At 40.4% G+C, this 27442-nt stretch overlaps 2 protein-coding genes across 6 annotated transcripts in view; both read left to right on the top strand.

Annotated features, from left to right (window-relative positions):
• Nucleotides 1–13486, top strand: part of APC (APC regulator of WNT signaling pathway) — a 95675-nt gene extending 82189 nt beyond the window's left edge. For 4 of the 5 annotated variants that reach the window (XM_041471048.1, XM_041471045.1, XM_041471047.1 and 1 more), the window contains one exon: nucleotides 13–13486. In XM_041471048.1, the coding sequence (XP_041326982.1) occupies nucleotides 13–6574 (6562 nt within the window). In that variant the 3' untranslated portion in view covers nucleotides 6575–13486. The remainder of the gene's footprint in view (nucleotides 1–12) is intronic. The other variant, XM_041471049.1, reaches the window with a different exon arrangement.
• Nucleotides 13487–21099: 7613 nt separating this feature from the next.
• Nucleotides 21100–25778, top strand: SRP19 (signal recognition particle 19). Its single transcript, XM_041471044.1, has 5 exons — nucleotides 21100–21189; nucleotides 22305–22380; nucleotides 23298–23369; nucleotides 24376–24487; nucleotides 25446–25778. Exons 1-5 carry the CDS (start codon nucleotides 21146–21148, stop codon nucleotides 25577–25579), a joined length of 438 nt encoding a protein of 145 aa, XP_041326978.1. The 5' UTR covers nucleotides 21100–21145; the 3' UTR covers nucleotides 25580–25778.
• Nucleotides 25779–27442: the final 1664 nt, after the last annotated feature.

The following is a 27442-nucleotide window of genomic DNA, read 5'->3' as shown; positions in this document are numbered from 1 at the left end:
ACTCAACACCAGGCAAATCTTGCGAGAGAACAGCTGCTTACAAACCTTGTTACAACACTTGAAGTCACACAGTTTGACAATAGTTAGTAACGCATGTGGGACCCTGTGGAATCTCTCTGCTCGAAATGCAAAGGATCAGGAGGCGCTGTGGGACATGGGAGCCGTCAGCATGCTGAAAAACCTGATTCACTCAAAACACAAAATGATAGCCATGGGTAGTGCTGCAGCTCTACGGAACCTCATGGCAAACAGGCCAGCAAAGTACAAAGATGCCAACATTATGTCTCCAGGATCAAGCCTCCCATCCCTCCATGTCAGAAAGCAAAAGGCACTGGAAGCAGAATTAGATGCTCAGCATTTATCAGAGACTTTTGACAACATTGATAACTTAAGCCCGAAAGCATCTCACCGCAATAAGCAGAGACATAAGCAAAATATATACAGTGAGTATGTCCTGGACGCCAGCCGCCACGACGATGGGGTGTGCAGGTCAGACAGCTTTAATGCTGGCAATATGACTGTGCTCTCACCATATACTACTGTAAATACTACAGTATTGCCTGGCTCCTCGTCTTCCAGTAGAGGAAATGCAGAAAATTCTCGATCTGAGAAAGACAGAAGTGTTGAAAGGGATCGAACAGTAGGTTTAAATACCTATCATCAAGCTGCAGAAAGTACTGGGAATTCCTCTAAGAGAATAGGAATGCAGATTTCTACTGCTGCAGCTCAGATTGCCAAAGTTATGGAAGAAGTAACAAGCATGCACATTCCACAGGAAGACAGAAGTTCTGGTTCCACTTCTGAAATACACTGTTTGACAGAAGACAGAAATGCCCAGAGGAGATCAGCCTCTGCCCATACTCACTCAAATACATACTTTCCAAAATCCGAGAACTCAAACAGGACATGTCCTGTGCCTTATACAAAAATGGAATACAAAAGAGCTTCAAATGATAGTTTAAATAGTGTCAGCAGCAGTGATGGCTATGGTAAAAGAGGCCAAATGAAACCTTCCATTGAGTCTTACTCCGAAGATGATGAAAGTAAATTCTGTAGTTATGGCCAATATCCCGCTGACTTGGCACACAAGATTCACAGTGCAAATCACATGGATGACAATGATGGAGAACTAGACACTCCTATTAATTATAGTCTTAAATACTCAGATGAGCAGTTAAATTCTGGAAGGCAGAGTCCTTCCCAGAATGAAAGATGGGCAAGGCCTAAGCATATAATAGATGATGAAATGAAACAAAATGAGCAAAGACAGTCAAGGAACCAAAATGCAGCCTACCCTGTGTATTCTGAAAGTGGAGAGGATAAACACATGAAATATCAGACACCTTTTGGACAGCAGGAGTGTGTTTCTTCCTTTAGATCAAGAGGATCCAGTGGCTCAGATCAGAATAGAGTAGGCCCAGCTCTTGGAATGAATCAGAAAGTAAACCAGTCCTTGTGCCAGGTTGATGATTATGATGATGATAAGCCAACCAACTATAGTGAACGTTATTCTGAGGAGGAACAACACGAAGAGGAAGACAGACCAACTAATTACAGCATAAAGTACAATGAAGAGGAACATCATGTTGATCAGCCTATTGATTATAGTTTAAAATATTCAACAGAAGTTCCAGCACCTTCTCAGAAGCCACCTTTTACTTTTCCAAAGACTTCTTCAGTGCAACTCAATAAAACTGACCATATTCCCCCAAGCAGTGGGAGCACATCAGCCCCCTCAGCTGGTTCAAAGAGGCAAAACCAGCTTCACCCAAGCTCTGCACAGAGCAGAAGTGGTCATGCACAGAAGAACGCCTCCTGTAAGACTCCCTCTATTAATCAGGAAACTATACAAACTTACTGCGTGGAAGATACCCCAATATGTTTTTCAAGGTGTAGCTCTTTGTCATCCTTGTCATCAGCTGAAGATGAAATAGGACGTGATCAATCCGCACGTGGCACAGATGCCAATAACACATTGCAGATTGCAGAACTGAAGGAGAACAGTGGGGCTCTACCTACAGAAGGTGCAGCAAGTGAAATCACATCAACAGCACAACACATCAGAACAAAATCCACTAGACTTCAGACTTCTAGCTTGTCTCCTTCTGATTCCTCTAGACATAAAGCTGTTGAATTTTCTTCAGGTGCCAAATCTCCCTCAAAGAGTGGTGCCCAAACTCCTAAAAGCCCACCAGAACATTATGTACAGGAAACACCACTCATGTTCAGCAGATGTACTTCTGTAAGTTCCCTGGATAGTTTTGAAAGCCGTTCAATTGCTAGTTCAGTTCAAAGTGAGCCTTGCAGTGGAATAGTAAGTGGTATTATAAGTCCCAGTGACCTTCCAGACAGCCCCGGACAAACAATGCCTCCAAGCAGAAGTAAAACACCACCGCCTGCTCAAGGAGCCCAAGTTAAAAGAGAGGTACCTAAAGGAAAAGCAAACACTACAGAGAAGAGAGAGCCTGGTCCTAGACAGGCAGCTGTAAATGCAGCTGTTCAAAGAGTTCAGGTACTGCCAGATGCTGATACACTATTACATTTTGCCACAGAGAGCACACCGGATGGGTTTTCTTGCTCTTCTAGCCTGAGTGCTCTGAGCCTTGATGAGCCATTTATACAGAAGGATGCAGAGTTAAGAATTATGCCTCCAGTTCATGAAAACGAGCATGGAAACGAAGCAGAACCTGAACAGTCAAATGATACCAAGGAAAACCAGGAGAAGAAACCAGAGAAGCCAGCTGAAGCAGAAAAAGACATTCTGGATGATTCTGATGATGATATTGAAATACTGGAAGCATGTATTATTTCTGCAATGCCAACAAAGTCTTCACGTAAAGCCAAAAAGCCTTCTCAAGCATCTGCTCCAAAAATACCTCCTCCTGTGGCCAGAAAGCCCAGCCAGTTGCCAGTTTACAAACTTTTGCCTTCACAAAGCAGATTGCAATCACAAAAGCATGTGACTTTTACACCAGGAGATGATATGCCACGGGTATATTGTGTGGAGGGTACACCAATAAATTTTTCAACAGCTACATCTCTGAGTGACCTGACAATAGAATCCCCCCCAAGTGAGCTGGCCAATGCAGACAATGTGGGTGTGGGAGCAGAGTCAGGGGAGTTTGAAAAGCGGGACACCATTCCTACAGAAGGCAGAAGTACTGATGACTCTCAGAGAGCAAAAAGCTCAGCTGTGATTCCCCTTGGCCTGGATGACGACAAAACAGAAGAGGGTGATATTTTGGCTGAGTGCATTAACTCAGCTATGCCAAAAGGAAAAAGTCACAAACCTTTCAGAGTGAAGAAGATAATGGATCAAATTCAACAAGCATCTTCATCTCCAAGTAATAAAAACCAACCAGAAGGTGAGAAAAAGAAGCCAACATCACCAGTAAAGCCTGTTTCCCAAAACAATGAATACAGAGCACGTGTGCGAAAAAGCATAGAACCCAAAAACAATGCTAGTAATGAAAGAAGCTATCCAGAGAACAGAGATGCAAAGAAACAGAACCTTAAAAATAATACAAGAGAGTTTCATGACAAATTGCCAAATAATGAAGAGCGTGTAAGAGGAAGCTTTGCATTTGATTCCCCTCATCATTATACACCAATTGAGGGAACTCCTTACTGTTTTTCACGGAATGATTCCCTGAGTTCTTTAGATTTTGATGATGATGATGTTGATCTTTCAAGGGAGAAGGCAGAATTAAGAAAAGAAGGAAAGGAAATGGAAAGTAAAGAGTGCTCTAATGCAGAACAGTCTTCAAATCAGCAGCCAAGTAACAGGACACAAGTTTGTCAAAAACACCCAGCAGGCAGAAGCCAGACAAAAACTTTCTCTCAGTCAACTAAAGATATTCCAGAAAGAGGTGCAGCTACAGATGAGAAGATGCAGAATTTTGCTATTGAAAACACACCTGTTTGTTTTTCTCGCAATTCGTCTCTTAGCTCCCTCAGTGATATTGATCAAGAAAACAATAATAACAAAGAAGGGGAACCTGCAAAACGTCCTGAAGCTCCTGAGCCTCAGGTGGAATCCAACAGACCGCAGACTTCTGGTTATGCACCTAAATCATTTCATGTTGAAGATACTCCTGTGTGCTTCTCTAGAAACAGCTCTCTGAGTTCTCTTAGCATTGACTCAGAAGATGATCTTCTGCAGGAATGCATTAGTTCTGCTATGCCTAAAAAGAAAAAGCCCTCAAGAATTAAGAGTGATGGTGAAAAAAATAATTCCAGAAACACAGGTGGTATACTAGCAGAAGATTTAACACTGGATTTAAGAGAAATACAGAGGCCAGATTCAGAACATGGTTTTTCGCCTGATTCGGAAAACTTTGACTGGAAAGCTATACAAGAAGGTGCAAATTCTATAGTTAGTAGCTTGCATCAAGCTGCAGCTGCTGCATCACTGTCTAGACAAGCTTCATCAGACTCTGACTCTATCCTTTCATTAAAATCTGGTATTTCTCTAGGGTCACCATTTCATCTTACCCCAGACCAAGAAGAAAAACCTTTCACTAGTAATAAAGGTCCAAGAATTATTAAGCCAGGAGAGAAGAGTACACTGGAGTCTAAAAAAGTAGAATCAGAAAGTAGGGGAATCAAAGGAGGGAAGAAAGTGTATAAAAGTATGATCACAGGAAAAGCACGCTCAAATTCAGAAGTTTCAAGTTTGAAGCAACCACAACAGACAAGTGTGCCTTCAATTTCACGTGGTAGAACAATGATCCATATTCCAGGAGTTCGAAATAGTTCTTCAAGTACTAGTCCTGTTTCCAAAAAAGGACCCCCACTCAAAAACATGAACTCCAAGAGTCCCAGTGAAGGCCAAAGTTTGACTAGTTCTCCAAGAGGAGCCAAATCATCAGTGAAACCTGAGCCAGCTCCTGTGACTAGGCAGCCATCAGGGCTGAACCAGAGTGGATCAAGTAAAGGACCTTCTAGATCAGGATCTAGAGACTCCACTCCTTCTAGACCTCAACAGCAGCCATTAAGTAGGCCTCTGCAATCTCCTGGCCGAAACTCCATTTCCCCAGGAAGAAATGGTATCAGTCCTCCCAACAAACTGTCACAGTTGCCAAGAACATCGTCTCCTAGCACAGCTTCAACTAAATCCTCAAGTTCAGGTAGAATGTCATACACACCACCGGGCAGGCAGATGAGCCAGCAAAACCTTACAAAGCAAACTGCCTTACCTAAGAGTACCTGTAGTATTCCACGAAGTGAATCTGCTTCAAAGGGGTTAAACCAAACTCTCAGCACTGGTGGATCAAACAAAAAGACTGACCTGTCCAGAATGCCATCCACAAAGTCTAGTGGAAGTGAATCTGACAGATCTGAGAGACCTGTTCTCGTTCGTCAGTCAACTTTTATTAAAGAGGCTCCAAGCCCAACTCTGAGACGGAAATTAGAAGAGTCAGCTTCATTTGAATCTCTGTCGCCTTCTAGGCCAGATTCTCCCACAAGGTCCCAACTACAGACCCCAGTTTTAAGTCCTTCTCTTCCTGATATGTCTTTATCCACTCATTCACCTGGCCAGAGTAGTGGTTGGCGAAAATTAGCCTCTAATCAGAGCCCTACTACAGAATATGACGGGCGACCAGCAAAGCGTCATGACATAGCTCGTTCCCATTCTGAGAGTCCATCTAGGCTGCTGATCAACAGATCAGGAACGTGGAAGCGTGAGCACAGTAAGCATTCCTCATCACTTCCTCGTGTAAGCACTTGGCGGAGAACTGGAAGTTCCTCCTCAATCCTGTCAGCTTCTTCAGAATCCAGTGAAAAGGCAAAAAGTGAAGATGAAAAGCAGCTTGGAGGTTCTCTCCCTGGACACAAGCAAAGTAAAGAAAGCCAAGCACCAGCAAAAGGTACTTGGAGGAAAATAAAAGAAAATGAAATTCCTCAGATAATGAATGATCCTCAGCATTCTTCTTCAGGTGCCACAAATGGCTCTGATTCCAAAACCCTCATCTATCAGATGGCTCCAGCTGTCTCTAAGACAGAGGATGTGTGGGTGAGGATAGAGGACTGCCCAATTAACAATCCTCGATCTGGAAGGTCCCCAACTGGAAATACTCCCCCTGTTATTGACAGTATTTCAGAGAAAGGGGGTGTGAATGGTAAAGATCCTAAAGAGATTCAAGAAAGGCAAACCCCAGGGAATGGAGGTGTTCCTGTTCGTACTGTTGGCTTAGAAAACCGTCTGAACTCTTTCTTTCAGATAGACAGTCCAGACAAGAAAGGCACTGAAACAAAGCCTCTGCAGACTAATCCCGTTCCTGCACCAGAAATTAACGAAAGTACTGTTAGCGAGCGTACTCCATTCAGTTCCAGTGGCTCAAGCAAGCACAGCTCCCCCATCGGTGCTGTGGCAGCAAGGGTGACTCCTTTCAACTACAACCCGAGCCGCAGGAAGAGCAGCGTGGACAATAGCTCTGCTCGGCCCTCACAGATACCAACCCCGGTGAATAACAGCACCAAGAAACGTGACACCAAGTCTGAAAACACTGACTCCAGTGGAACACAAAGCCCTAAACGTCACTCTGGCTCTTACCTGGTAACTTCTGTTTAAGTGCAACAAAAAAAAAAAAAAACTGATGTATTATATACAGCAGCTACTTAGAAACTTTGTTTCAAATGAAACAAAAAAAAAATGGGGATTGATTTTTTGTTTGTTTGTTTGTTTATTTTGTTTTTATTTGTTGTAAATAGCTTTGATTCTTGTTAGATGGTCCTTGTTCTGGAAGCCATATTTGATAGTATACTTTGTCTCCACTGGTGATATTTTGCAGGAATACCTGATTGACGGTTTGGAATAAAATTGCTAAAGCAAGTGTATTTGTACAGTATGTTTAACATGTATTCCCATGTTTAACATGCATCTCGTCCCATTATCCTTTGAATATTGCTTGTCGTTGAAATCATAGAATAGCACAATAGAAATTATGCAGTCATATTGCTTTACCAATAATTTCTAGATTACAGACCAACTAAACTACATCAGGGAAGAATTGGTATTATTTATGCAAAAAAAATATGCTCATGTTTAGTATTTGTGAGTTCATCTAACCCAATAATTAATCATGTGGCTGTGAAATTCACAGTAATATGGTTTCCGCTGAACAAGCTTTCCCAGCCTGCTTTTCTGCATGAATGGAACTGATGGTTCATTTTATGAAGTAATGATTAACATTTCTGTGGTCACATAATGTGCATAGATAGATATGGTGTAACAATTTACACTTTCTTTGTGCTCTGAAAAAGAAAAAGAAAAACCAACAAAAAAACAACTGTGTAACTGTAAAACCTTGAACAAAATTATTTTACCTGAATTAGATTTTATCTTAAAGTAGGTAGAATTTTTTTGCTATGCTGTATCTTGTTGTATATTCTGGTATTTGAGGTGAGATGGCTGCTCTTTTATTAATGAGACGTGGGTGATGTCTCAACAGAGACTAAAATGAACATTTCAGAATAAATTATTACTATATGTAAGTTGTGTGTGTTACTTCTGCATTACATAAAAATACAGGATTTTACTTTGAGATGTCACCATATAATGTGGTTGTATGCACTTAACACTTAAGGCCTGATTTAGGATAATCCTGCACCTCCAATATCTGTTCTTCCTTATCACTGGCAAATGGCTGTTGTAGGATGCTTTTAACATTTGCAGGATCAGGCCCTAGGTCTTCTGTAATATATATGTAATTGAAACAGTTTCACACATCTCAGGTGCATAACAAGGCTAAAGGCAGGGTATTTCCAGTAGCCACGCAGTATAATTGTTCTCATGACTGCAAGCCTGAAACAATATTGTATCTACAAATAATATTTGTAAAACAAAACATTTTTTGATTGGGGATATAATGTAGAATGTGAAATAGTGACTATAAGATGAAATTTTGCTTCTATTTGCGCTCTGTGGGTGGGGGGTTTTTTTATTTATTTATTTTTAAAAAAATTATGAAGGGAAAAATATCACAAGAATCCCATGGCAGCAAGAAATTTGTTACCATAGTAGAAGAAGAATTTTATGCAAAACATGACATTTGCTGCCTTGAGCCTTTTGATGCAAATATAGATTATGCTAGAACAATGCTGAAAAAAAACAGATTTGTGCTTTAAAAATATAAATATAGTCTGAATTTAGATGAGGATTACTTCAAAGTAGTAACATGAGAGAACAGAACATTAACCATTCTGTGCATGTTTAAACAAACCATGAAATGAAATGGTGTATCGGTGTATTGTGTCTCAACTGGATTGTTCTAAAGGTAGCTTTCTAAATAACTGATATGTCAGAATGCCCTGATTTCAGGAAGCCCTGAAATAGAGAACTTACCTTTATGGTAGCTTTAACACAGTTGCGGAGTGTATCACTTCTGTGGCTTTTGTACTTCTGATACTAAAAGGAATCAATTTAATTCATTATAAGTCATGCACTGATTTAGGAACACAATCAAGACACTATCAGCAGACAGAAGTCAATTTATATAGAAGCCAGTACCAAAAATACGTGTTTGGCAGAAGTGGTATCTTACTTGCTCTTTTGTTCTTTGCTTCCTGTCAGATTTTCTTAGAGAGATGCCATGTTCCTGTATCACCTTGTGAACGTGTTAAGAAGCAGCACTCCTCATGTTAGCATTTGAAATATTTTGCATACAAGTTTCTTCATTAAACTTCTAAAATGAATGAATATTGAGTGTCCTTTTAAAGATGAGACAGAAACAGATTATGTCATGTGTTTAAAGTCAGGACTTCCTGCTGGAGTAGAATATGGAACTTCATCCTTGTTTTAAATTAAAGACCACTTGATTTTTTTTTTAATCATTATTTTGTGCTGGGCTTTTAACAACTAATACAAAAATATACTACATAATCCAAAATAGTTGTTTAATATGGCATTACATATTTGTCCTGTCAATTAAAGAATTAAAGGTAAACTCAGTCTCAGAAAAGAAATTCTGGTTTCAGATCTGTTACTGAAAAACTACTGAAATCAGTGTTTTTAATCAGAAGATAACCTGAAACTATAAATAATTGTACGCGTATCAAACACCAGAATGTCTTTGAAAATTATAGTGGCTTCTTGATACAGACTTGGGGATACTTCATGATCATTATAATTGGAAAGTTTCTCTTAGTATCCACTTAAGTAAACCTATATTTGTAGCAAAGACAAGCTAGAGAAACTTTCCAACTATAAGGGTAGTGATACACTAAAATATGCTTCCCATGGGAGTTGTTAAATTTCCATTATAGAAGTTTTAAGAAGAGGTTTATGAAACATCTCATAGGGATGGACTGTAGTATATTTCATATTGCCTGTGTGCAGAGATGGGTGATCTTTTGAAATCTCTTCCAGATCAACATTTCTCTGATTCTTATCTAAAATACTTAGTATCCACTAAGAGCCTTTCAGAATATTTAAAGACATCCATGATGTTTGATTTATGATGGGGATATAAAGTTATATTCTTTAAGCTTAACTAAAAAACAGATCCCAGAAATATAAAATCAAAGCTATGAAAAATGGTTGCAATAAATATATTTGGTCTTGGATTTTGTTAATGATGTCAGAGTCACAATAGTCAGATTTGATTTATGCTGCTAAAGATAACCTCTCGTTCCTTGGTTTTATTTGTATGAAGTTGCCACAGCAGGTGAGAGGACATTATTTAATGTCAAGGCAAAACAAAGAATAGCAAGGAGCTAAGGAAACCAAGACTCAATTTACTGTTCTGGGATGCACTGCCTTTCTTTCTACCAATTTTGGTAGAATTTTTTGTGACTTATGCTCAGACCTTTATTTGTCTTTGAATTAGCTTATCTAGTGCATACCAAACTTATACTATACTGAAAAATAACTCATAAAGCTCATTTCAGACTGTCTTCTAGCTTTGTCCTCTTGATGTTAAAATCAGAGATCTGACCTCCCCACAATTTGTAATTAGTTCACTTTTTAAAATGTGCTTCTATTTTAGTTTCTTGCAGTGTGCCACGGTTAAGGTTACTGCTCAATTTCTGTGTAAGCTCTTCTGACTAAATATTGCAGTCTTTAAAGGGGAATTAATCTATTTCTATTTTTCATGTGCAGTTCTCTATTGAGAGTATTTTCTCCTGAAAGATTAAAGATAATGCTCACAGCTCTGTCAGATACGACAGCTTAAAAATTGAAAGCCTTGCCATAGTTTCCGGATGAGACTGGAGTATTGTTTCAAGTAGGATTTGGCTGCAGAATACAAGTATAGTTTATGCTATAAATGTCAGTAAGCTGCAGTATTCTTCAACATAGACAAGTACCTCTAATGGCTTTGGGAAGTTAGCTGCACTGTCTTTGGTAAAGGAGAAGGGAGATAAAAGGGACAGTTTCAGAGCGAGTCATGTTGTGCTAGGGATGTACTTTCATTTTTTCCTCAGTAAATTATATAAGCTGTACCAGAGAGAGAACAGCTTATGCACAAATTAATGAGGCATTATTTTGAAGTATACCAGTAGACCACAAAACTGCATAACCTTTGCCTGATAATCTGAAAATGGAATTATTTGATGTCTGCTTTGGAGTACTTCATAGGTATCCATCCCCTTGATTCCCTTAATAGAAGTTGATATTACCAACGAAGATAACTGTGTTAGCTTCCTCTTTCTTCTTAAGGATAATGATCCATACTACTTCTAGAGCTGAAGAAATGGCATGTGCTGTTCAAAGAAGTTTTCTTCTCCATTCCATGCTTCTGCCTATGAATCCTGGCTCTTACGTGACCATTCAGTGGACTTGCTCACTTCTTACCTTCTCCCCTGATGGGATTAGTAGGATTAGTGCTGCTTGGATATGCTGAATTTGCTCAGTGCATAGCTGGACAAGTGCCACCTGACCCAGCAAAGTAAATAAAACAACTAAGGCTGGTTGAAAGAGGTTAAGATAGTTTACTTTCCAGGAGGTCACTGGATTGAGCTATTACAGGCAATTTTAAGCCTATGTGCCAAGTTTCAGAGCTTCACCTATTTTGACACAGCAAAAGCAAATGGAAGTTGGGGTTTTTTTTGTTTTTTGATTTGGGTTTTTTGGGATTTTTTTAACGTAATTTTTGCCTAATGGCCTCTAGTGCTGTGCATTTAAATACCTTATATTTGGGTATGTCCTTAATCCTGGAAATTCTGACAACTAACTTCAGAAGTATTACATCAGTATATGGATGTGGAAAAGATACATTTCTTCATCAAAAATACCACCCCCCCCAAAAAAAAAAAAAGTCTACCACATGTAAACTTCTGGGAGGAGACTGTTTTTAGATTTGCAATATTAAACTCAATGCAGTAAATCCTTCCAGTGAAGAAATTTATTGCAACTATTGCTTTCCTAGAAGAGGTTTGAAGAGGGAGGTAACATTTCCCTTTCTTAATGAGGTCACTATTGTAGGGATGATCTAGAAAATGTTTAGGTGGACTCTTCATACAAAGAAGTTGTACAGTGACTGCAGTTCCTAGATGCCTCCCAAATGTCTTTCCCATCTAGCTTTCATTAAATAGTATGAACAGCCGTAACAGCATCACTAAAAATCACGTGTAGACTTCCACCTAAATATAACTTCCTACATCTACTGTAATGCCTTGCAAAGTTGGATCCACCTGTGCGACAGCTTTGTTCTTGATGAGATGTGTGATTTGGATGAGGCTGTGAATCAGAAGTGAAGTGTCAGTTAATGTAAAGCATGACTTTCTCTACATGTTTAAAACTCTGAGGACCTTTCTGATACCAAATTACCCAAGTGTATTTGCTCTCTGGTTCCACAGCCATCTCCTTTGCACTTTGACATTTAACCAGAAGAGCTGCCCACTTTTAATTTCATTTTAGAGAACACGTAGAAATAAGATTCCTGCATCATAGTTTCCTATATGCAGAATAACGATTTGTATCTGTAAATGTGTTTATAGAGAATGTTACGTAGCTAAGGTTGAGTTTTTAGTCAGAATGGTAAGTTAACTGCTTACGTGTTGTGTTTGGTTACATATTGGAAGTGCAAGGGAATTTGGTGTGGTGCTTTAAGAGTTCACAACATAACTAATGCAGGTGTCAATTAACTTGTGATGCCAAGATGAATTTTCTTCTGTCAAGTTTCAGTTTACCAGATGTGCTGTTTACTTACTCTAAGATTGGGGAACACCTCCCTAGTAGTTTTGCAAATTACCTTTCTTAGGAAATTTCCACACAGTTACAGGCTTTTGTATTAGTGAATTTCTGCCACTTCAAGATTTAAAGAAATTATTCAAATTTTGCTGTGTGTGGAAACATCCTTTGCTTGAGTGGCTGTAGAATTGCAATTAGAATATCAGGAAGAGTAGAGGGAGCTAGTTCCCTCAGTAAAATGCACTTCTGTCCAGAGCTCAAGCCATACATACAAACAGTATATCTAATGCCATCCTTTCTGGTGGGATCTAACATGAATAAAGCTTGTGCTGGTTCTCTGCAAGTAAACTGTCATCCTGTGAGATCAGATGAATTTGCCCACCTGTAAGTGTTGTTTCTCTTGAACAAACTCAGCCCACAATTATCTTTCCTTCAATTTTGTTGTTTGCTTCTGCCTGAGATGCATTACTGTTTATATCCTAACTCTGTAATTAATTCTTCAATTATTCTAATGTATTTTGTTTCACAGTATACTTATTCTGAATTTAGTCTTGCTATGCATAATTTATTTATTACTTGCAGTGTTACATAAAATATCCTCCTGATTGCACCTTGTCAGAGTGGAATTGTTTTCTTGGCTACTACCGAAAGTTAGGTGTCTGTCCACTGTATTAGAAATATGATTTCATTTTAAAAGGTATTTGTTGTTAAGACACTTCAGTAATTCAGTATATCAGAACAAATGCTCTAAAAAAACCTATGCATTTTCATTTTAGTGATACTCACATTTCAGATAAATAAGTGGAAAAAAGAAGCCTGAAAACCTGGTTCACCTGTAGAGTTCTCTGTTCTCTTCCATGTTTCACCTTAGAAGGAACTGCACAAAACAAAATCTAATTCTGACACAATATAATCCCGTAATCCCTCTATTACTTAAAAAAGATTCACAAGGCTTATTTCATTATGACTCATAAGCATAGCAGAGACTAATTACAAAAATCTTTCTTTCCTCTAAAGAATGAATTCTTTAGTCCCTGATTAGACTATTAAGGGACCTAGGTTGATATATTCCCAACACACAGACATATATATTTATATTTGCATACATATTTTACACTCCCCTATTCACTTTAGACTTTGACAAAGTATTTCAACTAAAAAAAAGGGCATTGTTGCTGATTACTAAGATCCCTTGTTTTCTAATATTTGTACCACTTTTTCATATTGAGTTCTAATTTGATTTTCAAGTTGTTCTAGAAAAAAAAATACACTTAAGTCTTTGTTTATATGCTGAAAAGAAAATTGCTTTGCTAGACGTGTAAATGTTTTATTAAAAATGATATTTTTAAAGCATTATAATTATCATCTGCAATTTTAAATCAGTAGGAATCACAAAAACAAGGGGACTTTGAATGATATTTATATTAAATACAAATGAAGGTAGGCTAAGCCTAATTCTGCCCTTTTTTCTCTTAACAGTCCTCTGTAGAAAAAGCACATTGGTAGCAGGGAAGGGCTTGTGCATTTACCTGACTATTGCTAAGGTCTGGGATGGCACACATTCACACTGGAAGTAACTGGATGAACACACAAATAGATGTAAAAGTTAAGCCATAATATAAGTTATAAGAAAATTCCCAATTTTTATTATTTTTGTAGTAGTATTTTGTTATTCCATTGGATGATGAAAAGGAATTGGCATCCTTTTTTTCCTACTACACTGAGCTGAACTGCTGTGATGGAGTATTTGACACTTCTAAGTGTTTTAAATGGCATTGTTTAACCACAGTTGGCAATCAAGCACTACCCAGCCACTCACTCCCCTCTGTGGGATCGGGGAGACAATCAGAAGAGTAAAAATGAGAAAACTGGAGATTCAGATAAAGACAGTTGAATAAACAGAAAAGGAAAAAAATGATGTTCCTAATAATAATAGAGAATATACAAAACAAGTGAGTCACAATATAGTTGCTTACCACTTGCTGACTGATTCCTAGGCAATCCCTGAGCATGAGCCTCCAGCCCACTTTCTCCACAGGCCTCAGCATGAGGCCATAAGGTCTGGAAATACCCTGTTGGCTGGTTTACATGTCCCCTCTCAACTTCTTGTGCCACTCAGCTCTCTTCCTGGCAGGGCATGAGAAACTTGCTCTAGCAACAAAAACAGTGCATTTTCAACATTCTCATACTAAATTCATACCACAGTACTATACCAACTGGTTTTAGCTCTGTAATCTTAAACAAAAATAGGTAACTTTTTATTCATAACACTACTTACTAGAAAAAAACTTAACTATCCCAGCCAAAACCAGAACATAAAACACTTGACTTGTTAGAAGTGAAAATCTAGTTGAAGTGAAAGCTATGAATTCAGAGGAAATACTGTATTACTGTATCACACACAGGTAACTGATGGTTTCTTTTGCTCTTGGAAGCTGGCTGCACACAGCTGTGAATTTACACAGCTGTCAGCTGCTTTACAAAGCTAAAACAGAAGGATAAAGAATGGGTATAAAACTGAGCTCCATACTTAAGAGATAGTCTTTGCAATCAGAAGGAATGAGAGATGGTTAGAAATCCACGGTTTTCCACTTTGCTAGTTCCATTGTGGCCAACTAATAGGGATTTGGATAGAATTTTGGCAATGTGGTGCCCAGCATTCTCCTCAGGATCTTAGTGAAACACTGTATATATTGTTTGCTGTACTTCCTCCATTAATTCATGCAAGTCAAGGTTTGGGTGTAGGTGACATAATCCAAAGGACTTTTAGATCCAAACACCATACAACTCAGGCTGGTTGTTTCAAGGCCACTTGTCAGCTGCTCTTACACAGATTGAAACATATAAGCCTCAAGTGGGTTTAGAACATCCCACGCTCCTTAAATAAGCTATTGACATTTATAGTCGTCTGCCACTAAGAAGAAGAGAAGTGGTGCTTCTGCTGATTCATACAGAATGCTCTGTTGATGTTCTCTGTATGGGCATGAGGTAGTGCCTCTTCTGATAACACTTATGTAGCAGACAGGATTCTGGATTGTTAAAACCAAAAGGCAGTCTATGGATTTAAAATCACAGAATCACAGAATGGCTTGAGTAGGAAAGGGACCTTAGAAACCATCCAGTTCTGTGTTGAAACTCTGCCATAAGTAGGGACATCTCTTGCTTTGGGAAAATGATGCATACAGTCTTGTAAAAGTGGCAATTAGTGTTGAAGTCTCATGGTAAGTAAATACCAGCAAAATGTAACTAAATGAAAGACAGCATCATTTTCTCTCTATGCTGTTGAAAATTTAGTGTTGGACGAACCTGTTACTTCAAACTTGAGTCATAATTCAGAAAGTATTTTTCACAATGAAAGTTTTGTGGGTTTTTTCCCAGCCCTTATATTTTACTTTAAATTATCCTCCTGGAATTCTCATTTACAAAAACAGAAGCAAATCCTTCCCATGTTGCTCCCTTCCCTTCAGTGACCATTGAACAAATCAAGATTTCCCTCTACATCCCTGTTCTGTCTTTTATCTACAGTCCACTACAGAGCTGTTCCACCAATCCAGGTGAAAATCTGCCTTGTCCTTGTGAAAAACAACTGCTCACTTTGAAAATGTAAAAAGGTTTATTAAACCTCAACAAAAATACAACAAAGGACTACATAAGGAAAAAGCTGCAGCACTGGGAACTGCCCCTCCTGCATACCACATGGCCAGTTCATCTTCAAGATGGCTGCTCAGTCTTTTATACTCCTGGGGGGTTGCATCAGCCAGCCCTGGCCCCTCCCAAAGTCTGTCAGTCAGTTCTTCTTTGCCATTTATCGGTAGAGACTGCTTTCTTGTAACCTGACTGGAGATCAGGTGTTGCCATGCCGCACCCCCTAAGCACCAAGCTCATCCATTCCCAGCTGCCCCAGGTAAGGGACACACATGCACACTTTCTTTCTACCTGTCCTAGACAATCCAGGCTGCCTGATGGTAACAATACAGGGAGGGGAAAGGGAACAATAGGGAGAACAGAGGACATCTAAATTATCCATCTCTAACATCCTGAATAACTTCACTAGTGCTATTATTACATAGGTATTTTTAGCATGTTTAGACTATGGAGTGTAGCCTCAAGTGAGAAGAAACTGAACATGGATGCAATGTTTGAATAAGAAGGTGTATGTGACACTTCCAGTAAAACACTGTGTCACATACAAACTGTGTCACTGTTGTGATAAGGCACGAAATGATGACACAGACACTGCTGCTCTCGAGGGGAACAAAAAAGAAGAAGAAGAAGAACTTTATTTTCTGACTCCAACATTTATAGTTTTCCAAAGGTGACAGTGGATTGGAGGGTGACAGTGCCACCTCTCCAATGCCACTGGACAGACCAAGGGTCCATCAATTTTCTCCACTTCTATGAAAGAATGCAAAACATAGGTTATTTACAGAACTGTGTGTGAGAAAGTTTGTTGAAAGAATGCAAACATCAGAAGGCTTAACAAAGTCTTACAAAATCAGGGCGACACTGTGTCACCTCAAATCATCTCCATTTTCTTGGGTTCCCACTTCCAGTTAGGGCATTTGCATTTACCGTAGGTGAATTGCAGCAATCTATCACAACCACTTTGAATTGCTATTTCATATTTGTAGAGGGCTCTTGTTGCTGGGTTGTTTTGTTTGGGAAGGGTTTCCTTTGAGGTTTGAGGGGGTTTTTTGTTTGGTTTTGTTGGGGATTTTTTTTTGTTATTTTTCTTCCTGTTATGGTTAAGGGGGTAATTCGTGCTGAAAGAAAGAAACCAACATGGATATGATGAACTTGGAAAGGAAACAAAGGGACTCAGCCACGGGCAAGAAAGAGAGTATAAGAACTGTCCCTGCGAAGCAGCAAGTGTGGACGAAGGGGGGTTCGCTGCGATAGAGGCCAGATCTGCATTCACCCAGCCTGTATGGAGTCTGCACTGTCATTTTTTTTATTGGTGGCTGTCAGGACTGTAATACGGTCACAAATAAATTTTTTGGTTTTATTTTTATTACGATTGGGTCAATTTTTATTTTTACTTATAACACTGTTGACAGTGTATACAGAGACAAAATTCTCTGCTTTAGGGTGTAATTTTCATTGTCTGCCCCTTCCCTTCCACTGCAGTGGCTACAGACACAGGAATAACCTCAGCAAGTTATACACAGCTTTCCGAGACCAGTATCCCTGCTACTGCTCTCCAAAGTCTTTATCTCCATCCTTGATGTTTTGCTGCAGATGTGTACAAGTCCTATCCTCACCAGCAATTGTACTTTCTCTTCATACTGCTTTAAATTGTTCAGAACCTGTGAGGTGTTGAGTGCTCCATTCAATTTCTGAGTCCAGGGCCAGCAGATACTTGGGAAATGCATGCAGCTACAGCGTGCCTGAGCTGGAATGCTTTGTGACCTACTTCTGTCTCTGAATTCCTCAGGCTGGAAATATGCAGAATTCAACTTTGAAATGTATTTCTTATGGCACTAGAACAAATGCAGTGATTGGATGCCTTATACTCAGTGAAGTCATTCCACAGTGATGATGGGAATTAAACTGACATGTCTCTACTCACTGCTTCATTTTAGGCATCCTGGTTTCAAGATATTGTGAATTCTAGCACCTATAAAGGAGATGGGTAAGTAATAAGAACATCTGCAGGAAAAAAACCCCATGCTTCCCCTGTGTGGTCAGTTATGTTCGCCATGTGACCCAGCCTGTAATTTCACAAACTCCATTTCTGACAAATTTTAAATTATTTTTCCATCTGAAAAAGATATGGAAAATAATTTTTGTCTTTGTACCCTTTCTATTTCACAAATGCTGACACACGCTATGTATCTTTTGCAACACTAAATTTAAATATTGTTTGCCAAGATAAGCCATTAATATGTTGGTATTTAAAAGCTACATGAAGAAAAAAATAACAAGCAACTGTCAAATAATACAACATTAAAATACACAAAACCTTTCTCAGTGCCCTCTATTAGGTGGACTGACTGAGGGCAATCTTAATATGCAATGATGGTAGTTATAAACTGCAGCTGTGTTCACTGCTTTTAACATACTATCAGAGCATTGTTTCTCAAGGAGATGCACCAGAGGAGATTTCACCATGGAGATTGCTTTGCAATCTAACTGAGAGACTAAAACCATTACAGAAATCGAAGGGAATAGCATGGACTAAATTTTAGTATTTTTTCATTAAGTTTTAGCCTATTTTTCAATTTTAAAAAATGAAGCTGTGGCAATGCCAAATAAATATTTCTTAGCATTGCTTCCTAAAAGATTAGATTTGATTGTTCTTCAATTCAAACCCTGCTAGAGCACTGTCCTGCAGAGAGAGATTTATGTTTATAACCTTTTGGTGGGTTCAGACCTCTGTGTTCCAGAAGAAAAGGGCAATGCATATTGTTTAAACCAAATGGCAGTAACAAGATGTAGGATAACCACATTTCATACAATAGTCAGATCATTAATGTGCCCTGCAGACTTCATGGCTGCACATGAAGACATGCCTCACACAGAGACAATGAATATATTGTACCTGGTTTGTCCACATTCACCCTGTGCACACACTATGCAGTAACACCCCTCTCCTCCCTGACAGCCCACAGTCTGTCTTGTTAAAAGCAGGTGACAGCAGTTGACAGAAGAAACTTCTGCCCATGTTGGCTGAGGCATAGATTTAAGCAGTGACAACCTGGACAACAGGACAATTCCCAAGGTAATGGCAGCTCTTGACACTTCTGAAGTGGCAGTGATCTCAATAAAAAGTCATTCAATAGAAAGACAAGTGTGCGCAAGGAATGGAGATTTAAAATAAAAACACTGTGCAAAGAAAGAAAAGCACAGGAAATCCATTATCAAGCTACTGCTAACAAGATGAGAACGTTTTGTTGCTAAGCAACAAAATATCTAAGTAATTATGTGTAAATGGATTACCTCTTAGAAAGCTACACTTTCCTCTGTATCAGTCACTTTGATGGTAATCTGGAGATAACCCTCAAAAAAACTGTCTTTAGCACTGGACAAGTATTGCATAAAAAACTTCCTTCATAACCGGCACAACTCATTTACATAACCTTGTTTTTCAGCTGAGGAGCTTGTTGAGTCATGTTTGTGAGGAGCTGCCAAGTTGCTGAGCTGGTTCCAGAGAGCTGCAGTCACACTTCCAAAAGCTGCTTGCTCCTGCTGATGTGACACAGTTGTGCTGTTTGTGTTTTCTGCAGCACTTTGCGCAGTGCATTCATTCAGACAGAATGAGACCAAAGACCGAAGACAAAAAAATTCCTCATCATTTGAAAACCTGAATAGACAATAACTTTTTAATCTGTACCACCCTGTTTCCTTCTGAAGCTTCTCTGTAACTCTTAACTCTGCCAAGTTTTCATGAAAGGTATTTGCAGTTCTCCCTTGGGGAAATCACTGTGTTGCACTTGGGTCTTAGCATTCCCTCTTCCATATTTCTTTGCCAGCTGGATATGTTGGTGGAGCAGAAAAATTAAAAATACACCGCCACAGAAAAATAGTGAAGAGATACCTCCAGTTCTTTGTCCTGGTACATTGCTGCTGTATGAAGAGTGCACAAAATATGACATGTGAAATACACAGGGTGAACCGAATGGTTGACGCTGTCAGGGACTTCTGGGTGTCATCTGGTCCAACTACTGCTCCAGCAGGGCCACCAAGAGCTGGCAGTCCAGGATCACTCCCACACAGCTTGTCAGTATCTCCAAGGATGGAGACACCGCCACCTCTCTGGGCAGCCTGTGCCAGTGCTCAGTCACCCTCACAGGGAGGAGTTTCCTGATGTTCAGAGGGAATCTCCTGTGTTTCAGTGTGTGCCTATCACCTCTGGCGCTGTTACTGGGCTCCTCTGGAAAGAGCCTGGATCCCTCCTCCTTGCAGCCTCCTTGCAGGAGTTCATGTGCATTGGTGAGATCCCCTGAGACTTTCCTTCTTCAGGATGAGCTGCTCTGGTCCCTTTATGGCCTTGGTGACCATTCACAGGACTCTCCATTGTGTCCGTGTCTGTCTTGTCCTGGGGAGCCCAGTGCTAGGCCTGGCACTCCTAGTGTGTCCTCCCCAGCGCTAAGGGGCAGGATCACCTCGCCTGCCCTGCTGGCAACACTTCTTGTGGTGCAGCCCAGACACCACTGGCCTTGTCACAGCGGTGTCAACAGGCACACGTTCGCTGGCTTATGTTCAGATCGGTGTCCAGCAGGAGCCCCAGGGCCTTTCCTGACAAACCGCTTCCCAGTGCGGCACTCCCCACCCGTGCTGGTGCCTGGGGCTGCAGGACTTGGTTCTTCCCATGCTGAACTGCCTGAGGTTTCTGTCAGCCCCTTTCTCCAGCCTGTCCCGGACCCTCTGGACAGCGCCACGACCCTGTGGTGTATCAGCCCCCCTCACGGCTTGGTGCCACCAGCAAGGATGCCCCACTGCTGTGTCACCATCGCTGAGGGCCCACCTGCCCCTCATCCACAGCCTTCATGAAGGTGTGACACAGGACTGGACCCAGTACTGACCCCGCAGTTTTTCCCTTAAGCTTTAGTCTGTTTTTCTCGTGTAATTGTACAGGAAGCTGTGGTAATACCAAATAAACATTTCCCGGCATTTCTTAGATAAATCGTTCTTTGATTCAGACACCGCTAGAGCTCTGTGAGTAAAGGGCACCACACGGCGGCTCGGCGCCCTCCGAACACACTTTACGTCGCCCACCGCCACCCTCTGGGCTCATATTTCATTGGCGCCTGCAGCCCACTGTTCAGGCTGTATGTCACAGCGTTTCCACACACCCCCAGACCTCCAGCCCGTACCGCCGCCATTCCCGCCCCCACTTCCTCAGCCTGGCGGAAGTCGCCTGCACGGCCTCGGCGCTGACGTCGCTCCTTCTCACAGGCTGCAGCTTTTGACAGATAGCCCCGTTGACCAATAGAATCTGGCATCGGGCCGTCGGGGGCGGACCCTCTCAGCCGCCGTGGCGCGGGGCGGGGCGGGGGAGGCGCTGCTGTCATGGCCGCCGCCGCCGGCGCAGTGTCCCAGGCGGACAAGGAGAGGTACCGTGTGCACGGCTTGTGTGGGGTCGGGTCTTTCTGGCTTTGTTTGCTTACGTGTCATTCATGGCTCGCGAAAAACAAAACGCGCGCGGGGGAAGGGGTGGTGGTTTCAATCCCCGTGGAGCGAGGGATGATGGGGTTGAAATTAAATTCCTGTGGGACAAGAGGTGGTGGTGACGCTTGAGTGGCTGGGAAGTCAGTAAGGAGACTGAAATTCCTAGGCAGAACCTAGAGCTAGTCGGCTCGTAAAGATGTCAGTAGCAAAGTGTGGAGAGCACCTCTGGAGAAGAGAAGGAGAAAACAGTAGAAGTTGAGGTGATTTGGGCTGGATTTTAGAGGCAGCCAGGAACCTTGTCACTCCCTTGTCGTTCAGCTAATTGGAATCTGTCTGCACCATATGTTTTACTCATTTTGACTATTTTCTTATGCTCTCGTAGATCCTTGTTAAAATCAATGCGAGCCTTTTTCAACATCCCCTTGGTCTCAGCTAGTTGGCTTTTTTAGTTGTCTAATTAGTGTAATCGAGGTTCTTTCAGGCTAATCCCGTGTATGTGCTTGACAGGTGTAAATCTAATGAAAAATCTTTAAGCAGGTTTCTGAGAGCGCAGTGTTTCAGTAGCTTTTATGAATGTACCCAAATCTGTGGTGATCTCTGTATGAATAAAAAGAAAAAACACCAAAAAAACAATCAGAGAACTCATCTAATAGTGTAGTGAAATCTTTTCAGAAAATGTTAATTCATTTCAGGGAAACACTGTGTGTTCCATGCTTCAAGATGGTAACAAATAGGTCAAAAGGTTCTATTTCAGCCTTGTGGTTTTGGTCGTTTTTTTGGTGGTTTTTTTTTTTTTTTTTTCCCCTCAGAATGGGTAATGCCATCCCTTGTACGCATAGTGCCCCAAAAAATGGTGTCATGCAGTGTCCATGATAACTCAAAGTGGGATTTTGCATCATCTTATTAAGCAGTCTGGGGAAAACAAATGGTTTTTATAAGCTGCTGTGGGAACTTCTGGGTTGTAGCCATGACATTTATTTTCTGTTTTACTAGAAAAATACTGCATAAGCATTAAGGAGTCGATATAGCTTGCTTAAAACTCACTGTTTTCTCTTCTTAGATTCATATGCATTTATCCAGCTTATTTGAATAACAAGAAGACAATAGCAGAAGGAAGAAGAATACCTATAGACAAGGTAATTTCCTGGGCGGCCAGGAAAATAGGACATTTTGTTTTGCATGCAGCAGTGTGTCGAGTGCTGGAAAATACACCTCTTTGATCTTTCCATTCCCCCCATGGCATGGAAACAACAGTTTGAAGGTAACATCGTGCCAGCATGTGAATTTAGTAGGAGAACCCTGAGCTGAAGTGTTTGCTTTCCTGGGAGCAGCACCTTGAGCTAGAAAGTGAAGTAATGAGGAGCTGAATACACTCAGCTGCCTACACAGGTAGTTTGCAGAATTTGAAAGCAATGCACAAAAGAGTAGCTAGCTAATGATTGGGTTCTGGTGACTGACCGTATGAGCCTATACTCTGTGTCCTGTGTCCATGTGACACACAGGCATGGTAGTTATTGCTGCTTTGGATCTGTCCAGAAATAGTTTTTTGTCATGTCACTCTTTTGTAGTAATTTTAGCAAGCAGTTCTGGGAATACAAAGGGTTTTCCTTACTGCTTAGGGTTTGGGGTTTTTTTAAGAATGAAATCTTTCTTGAGTGTGCAAGTTGGAATCTACTGCCCTGTGGATAGAAATTTTGTCGTTTTTCCTCCCTCAGTCCTTGCTGTAAGTTTGCTTTTGCTGATTCACAGCTTTTGGTATCTCTGTACATACAATAACTGTTAATTTCAATTACTTTTTCTAATTATTTAACTTGCTCCCCTGTTCTAGTGAATTCTATCTCATCTTTCTTGATGTCAGCTCTTTTTTAAAAAATTTTTATGTTTTCTAAAGCACAGCATCACTGACAAATGACTTCTACATTAGATTACTACCTTCTCTTTCCCTGTCAACTTTTCGTAATTACTGAGTATAGGGTGGGAAACTGGTAACTATGTTTTTTTATTGTCAGGTCATAATTGAAAATTAATTAATTTTAACACCTTGTTTCAACAGGCGGTTGAAAATCCCACATCTGCAGAAATCCAAGATGTATGTGCAGCAGTAGGATTCAATGTGTTACTAGAGGTAATTAAAAAAAAAAGTCCCCACAAACAAAAAACCTCCAATTTCATAATGCATCTTTGTTCTCTCATCATATCTTTTTTTAATAAGTTGTGGTTCAGAAGTTTTGTTACTAGCTTTGCTTGCTTTATGTGGTAACTGATCATAATCATGAAGTAAATGTTGGAAAAGTGATGCAAGTCAGGAATATCTCAGATCTCTCAGACAATGTGACTTTTAAAGCTTATAAAAAAATTACTTCTGTTTTACCATCCTTCATAGAAGACTTTCCTGCATGCTTAAAAGTGTGTCAGAGTAAAAGCTGTTCTTGCAAGCTGCAACTCTGCAAATTAATCTTTTAAAAACAAATGTTTTTAATGGAAGGTAATGACCTTTGAAATTAGTCTTGTATAGGAATAGGATTCTGATAATTGGAATCTTCATAGTCCTTTGGAGTTATGTTTCAGCCAGACAATGTTAGCTTTTCATTGCAGTACGTGCTTGCTCTTTAAATAGTTTATTGGTTACTTTTTCCTTAGGGAATGAATCTGGATTTCTAGAGCGGTAACTTCACACATCATTTTCTGAAGTAGTTATTAATTTGTAATAGTTAGTGTTAGTTACTAATAGAATAGCCAGTGTTGTTTTTTCTAAGAAGAATATAGGTCTTCATACAGAGGTATTCAAAAGCCTGGTACAAAATCAGTTTGTTTTTCAGAAGTATCTGCACAGTGCACACCATCTGTACTGAGAAACCTGTGATGTTTCATCAAGAATGAAGGCTATAATTAGCCAAAAGGAGTGATTGTGACCTGTCACTTGCTATCCCTAGGTGTCCAGAAAGGTTTGTAGCAGTGGAGATAAAACAAAAACCTGTGCCCCTGTGGTCCAGACCACAGGGGACACAAAATGGTCCCTGTAACAGTTTACTTACAAAATTGCTCAGTACCAGGAGTTGTTTTCAGGAGTGCCTCTGCAACAGTTGTGTCTTCCAGTCATGTTATAATACATTTCTGCTTTTTTATGACAGAAAAACAAGATGTATCCCAGAGAATGGAACAGAGATGTGCAGTACAGAGGTAGAGTACGAATCCAGCTCAAACAAGATGATGGCAACCCATGTTTACCTCAGTTTCCAACACGTGAGTAGAGTGCCTGGGTTTAAGTACCTTACCTGTTAATAAACCAGAAAGACTTGGTTTATTTTATGTTAACAGCTTGCTTAATTATATAAATGCTACAGTTTACCATTAAATCTCATTGCTTGTGTAAGTCAACAAAATTAAGTTGACTTAAGTTGAGCAATGAGTAAAGTTTGTAAAATTCTGTTGCCTTTGATTCTGCTGCTTCTGCAGCAGTGTCATTGGAGGGGCTTGTGGAGAACATTGTGTGATTGCTGCATTGAACAAAGTATCTGTTCAGTTTTGGCTTACTGCTTTGTTGACATTTAAAACAGTTTAGTTCTTAAATGGCTAAATTCAGCCATTTTCTTAAGATACATACATCACCTGGACATCAGAGTGGATGCTAAATTGATAAAATACAATACTGAGTTTAACTGAATTTTCTACTGGCCGTTTTCATAAATTAACAATGAAACAGCTGCCCTTAACTAATTAATACAAATTATTCATCTTGAATGACAGTTTCATCTTTGGCATTTTTTCTGAAGATGAATCCCTATGTAAAAGAAAAACAGTATGTATCTTAAGGAAAAAGAAGAGTGCTGGGTGTACAGTAGCATAAGAGTGCTGATAGAGGGAGATGATTTAAAAGCAGAGTCCTGCTGGAGGGCAGCAGTGCCTTTCTAAAAATGCATGTAACTTTTGCTTGATCATTCTGTCCCCAGTGTTCTGGACCAGTAGGCTATGGAGGGAAACAGTAGCAAGAAGTATGTGGACACTTCAGAGATTGTGAGGTTATGTGGCTTTTCCAAACTACTGTGATATTTATTAGTCCTGCTTCTTCTTCTTTTTTTTTTTTTTTCCCCAAGAATTTTTCACAAGCTGCTTGCTGTGCAAGGAGAAGGAAGCAGATCTCCCAGGCTTTATATCCATTCTTAACACAGCAGGCATGCATTGATCTCTCCCTGTATTTTAGGAAAATCAGTGATGCTGTATGCTGCAGAAACCATTCCCAAACTGAAAACAAGAACTCAGAAGATGGGAGGTAGTGATCAAAGCCTTCAGCAAGGAGAGGGAGGCAAGAAAGGTAAAGGGAAGAAAAAGAAATAAATTAATGTCTGGAGTTGCTGTTGCATCGCATAGTTGTACTTACGGGAAGTACAGGTGGACACCATGTAGCGACTTTGAAGTGAAGAAACAAGCAAGAAATTAAGAGCTGAAGCTGAGTAGAGCTGCCTGCTTTTCTTGGAACTGGAATGCATGTAACTGCCTTGCATCTGTGTAACAATAAATCTCTTTTCACACACAACCTGCACGTCTGACATTAGCATCCATGTTAAAAGGAAGAATATAAGCAAATAGGGTGGGTGGGAGAACTATTTTTTCCAAAAGAAATATGTACCTTTTGAAATCTGGTTGCCTTAGCAAACCATTTATTTATGATAGTGAAGCAATTGTCTTTAATTCTGTGCTATTCTTATTAGGAAGAAATTCTTCGCCATGAGTGTAGTGGAGGCAGAGGTTGTACAGACAAGTTGTGGATGCCCATTCCTGAAAGTGTTCAGTCCCAGGCTGGAGTGGACTTTGTGCAACCTAATTGTTATGGTTTCACCCCAGCTGGCAGCTAAGCACCATCCAGCCCCTCCCTCACTCCCCACCCTCAGTGGGATGCGGGAAAGGATAATCAGGAAAGAAGAAGATTTTGTGTGCAGGTAGGAGTAGTGTAATAATTTAAACTAAATAAAATTCAATAATACAAGTGACAGTGATTATAATAAAATACAATTATCATTACACTTTTTTTTTAATGAGTGGAAAAGAATCAAAACAAGTGATGCACAATACAATTATTCACCACCTGCTGACTCATGCCCAGCCCAGCTCCAACAGTGATCATCCCCTCCTGGCCAACCTCCCCCTGTTTATATACTGGACATGCTAATCTGTGGTATGGGATATCCCTTTGGCCAGCTAAGGTCACCTATCCTGCCTTCTTGTCACACCCCCTCACTGGTAGAGTGTGAGGCACTGAAAAGTTCTGGATTTAAGATAAGACTGCTGAGGAACAAGCAGAGCACCAGGGTGTTATCAGTATTATTCTCACACTGAATCTAAAATACAGCACTAACAGCTGCTGGGAAGAAAATCCACTGGATTGCAGCTGAAGTCAGGACAGCAGGCATCCCTTATTCCATATAATTTCTGTAATGCCAGGTCCCACTTCCCAAAACCTCATCACTTGTCTCTTTTGGTACGTATACACAGATAAAAAATCTCTTAAATTATGGACCATCCCTGTAAAATCAACTTGAGCTTACTGGGTGCATGGCCCTGGGCTCCATCTGTCGGAACCAGTTTTCCGGCAGGAGAGTTGTGTGGTGTTGGACTGTTGCATGTGGAAAGCAGTTCTGCATGCATTACTGCTGTGCGCATGGTTCCATCAAAGTTCATTCTTCATTAGTGTGTGACCGAAAGGGAGTTGGGGTCAGAGCCCCAAATCCTGCACAGCACGGGCAGGCACCATGGGGAGGCCAATGTGGTGATGGGCACAGGGCCATCATAGAAGTGATAATTCACAGTGTTACACAGTAATTAATTTAATTCATTGGCTATTCTTTCCCAAAACCAAGTCCCTTTGACTACTGGACTTTTCCATCCTTTCACGGGACCCACCACGTACATCCAGGTCCCTGAGCAAGAACAATCCCGGGGATAGGTTTACCTTTGCCTGATGTAGGGATAACTCGGACTATTTTCCCCAGCATGTTTCTAATGTTCACTGCAGGAACTTTATCCCCTGGTACAATAAGCAAAAGTTTAGACTGGGCCACACCAGCTGGTGGGCGATCCCTGGGTGTTGACTGACCAGGTGGCCTTTGCTAAATGTGCACCCCAGGATGTGAAGGTTCCACCACACACTGCTCTCAGTGTGGTCTTTTACCATCCATTGCATCATTTGATCTTTCCAGAGGC

This window comes from Pyrgilauda ruficollis, unplaced genomic scaffold, assembly GCF_017590135.1.
Source record: "Pyrgilauda ruficollis isolate IOZ18807 unplaced genomic scaffold, ASM1759013v1 scaffold254, whole genome shotgun sequence".
In the NCBI taxonomy this organism is placed as follows: Eukaryota; Metazoa; Chordata; class Aves; order Passeriformes; family Passeridae; genus Pyrgilauda; species Pyrgilauda ruficollis.
This window is presented reverse-complemented; position numbering and strand designations above follow the sequence as displayed.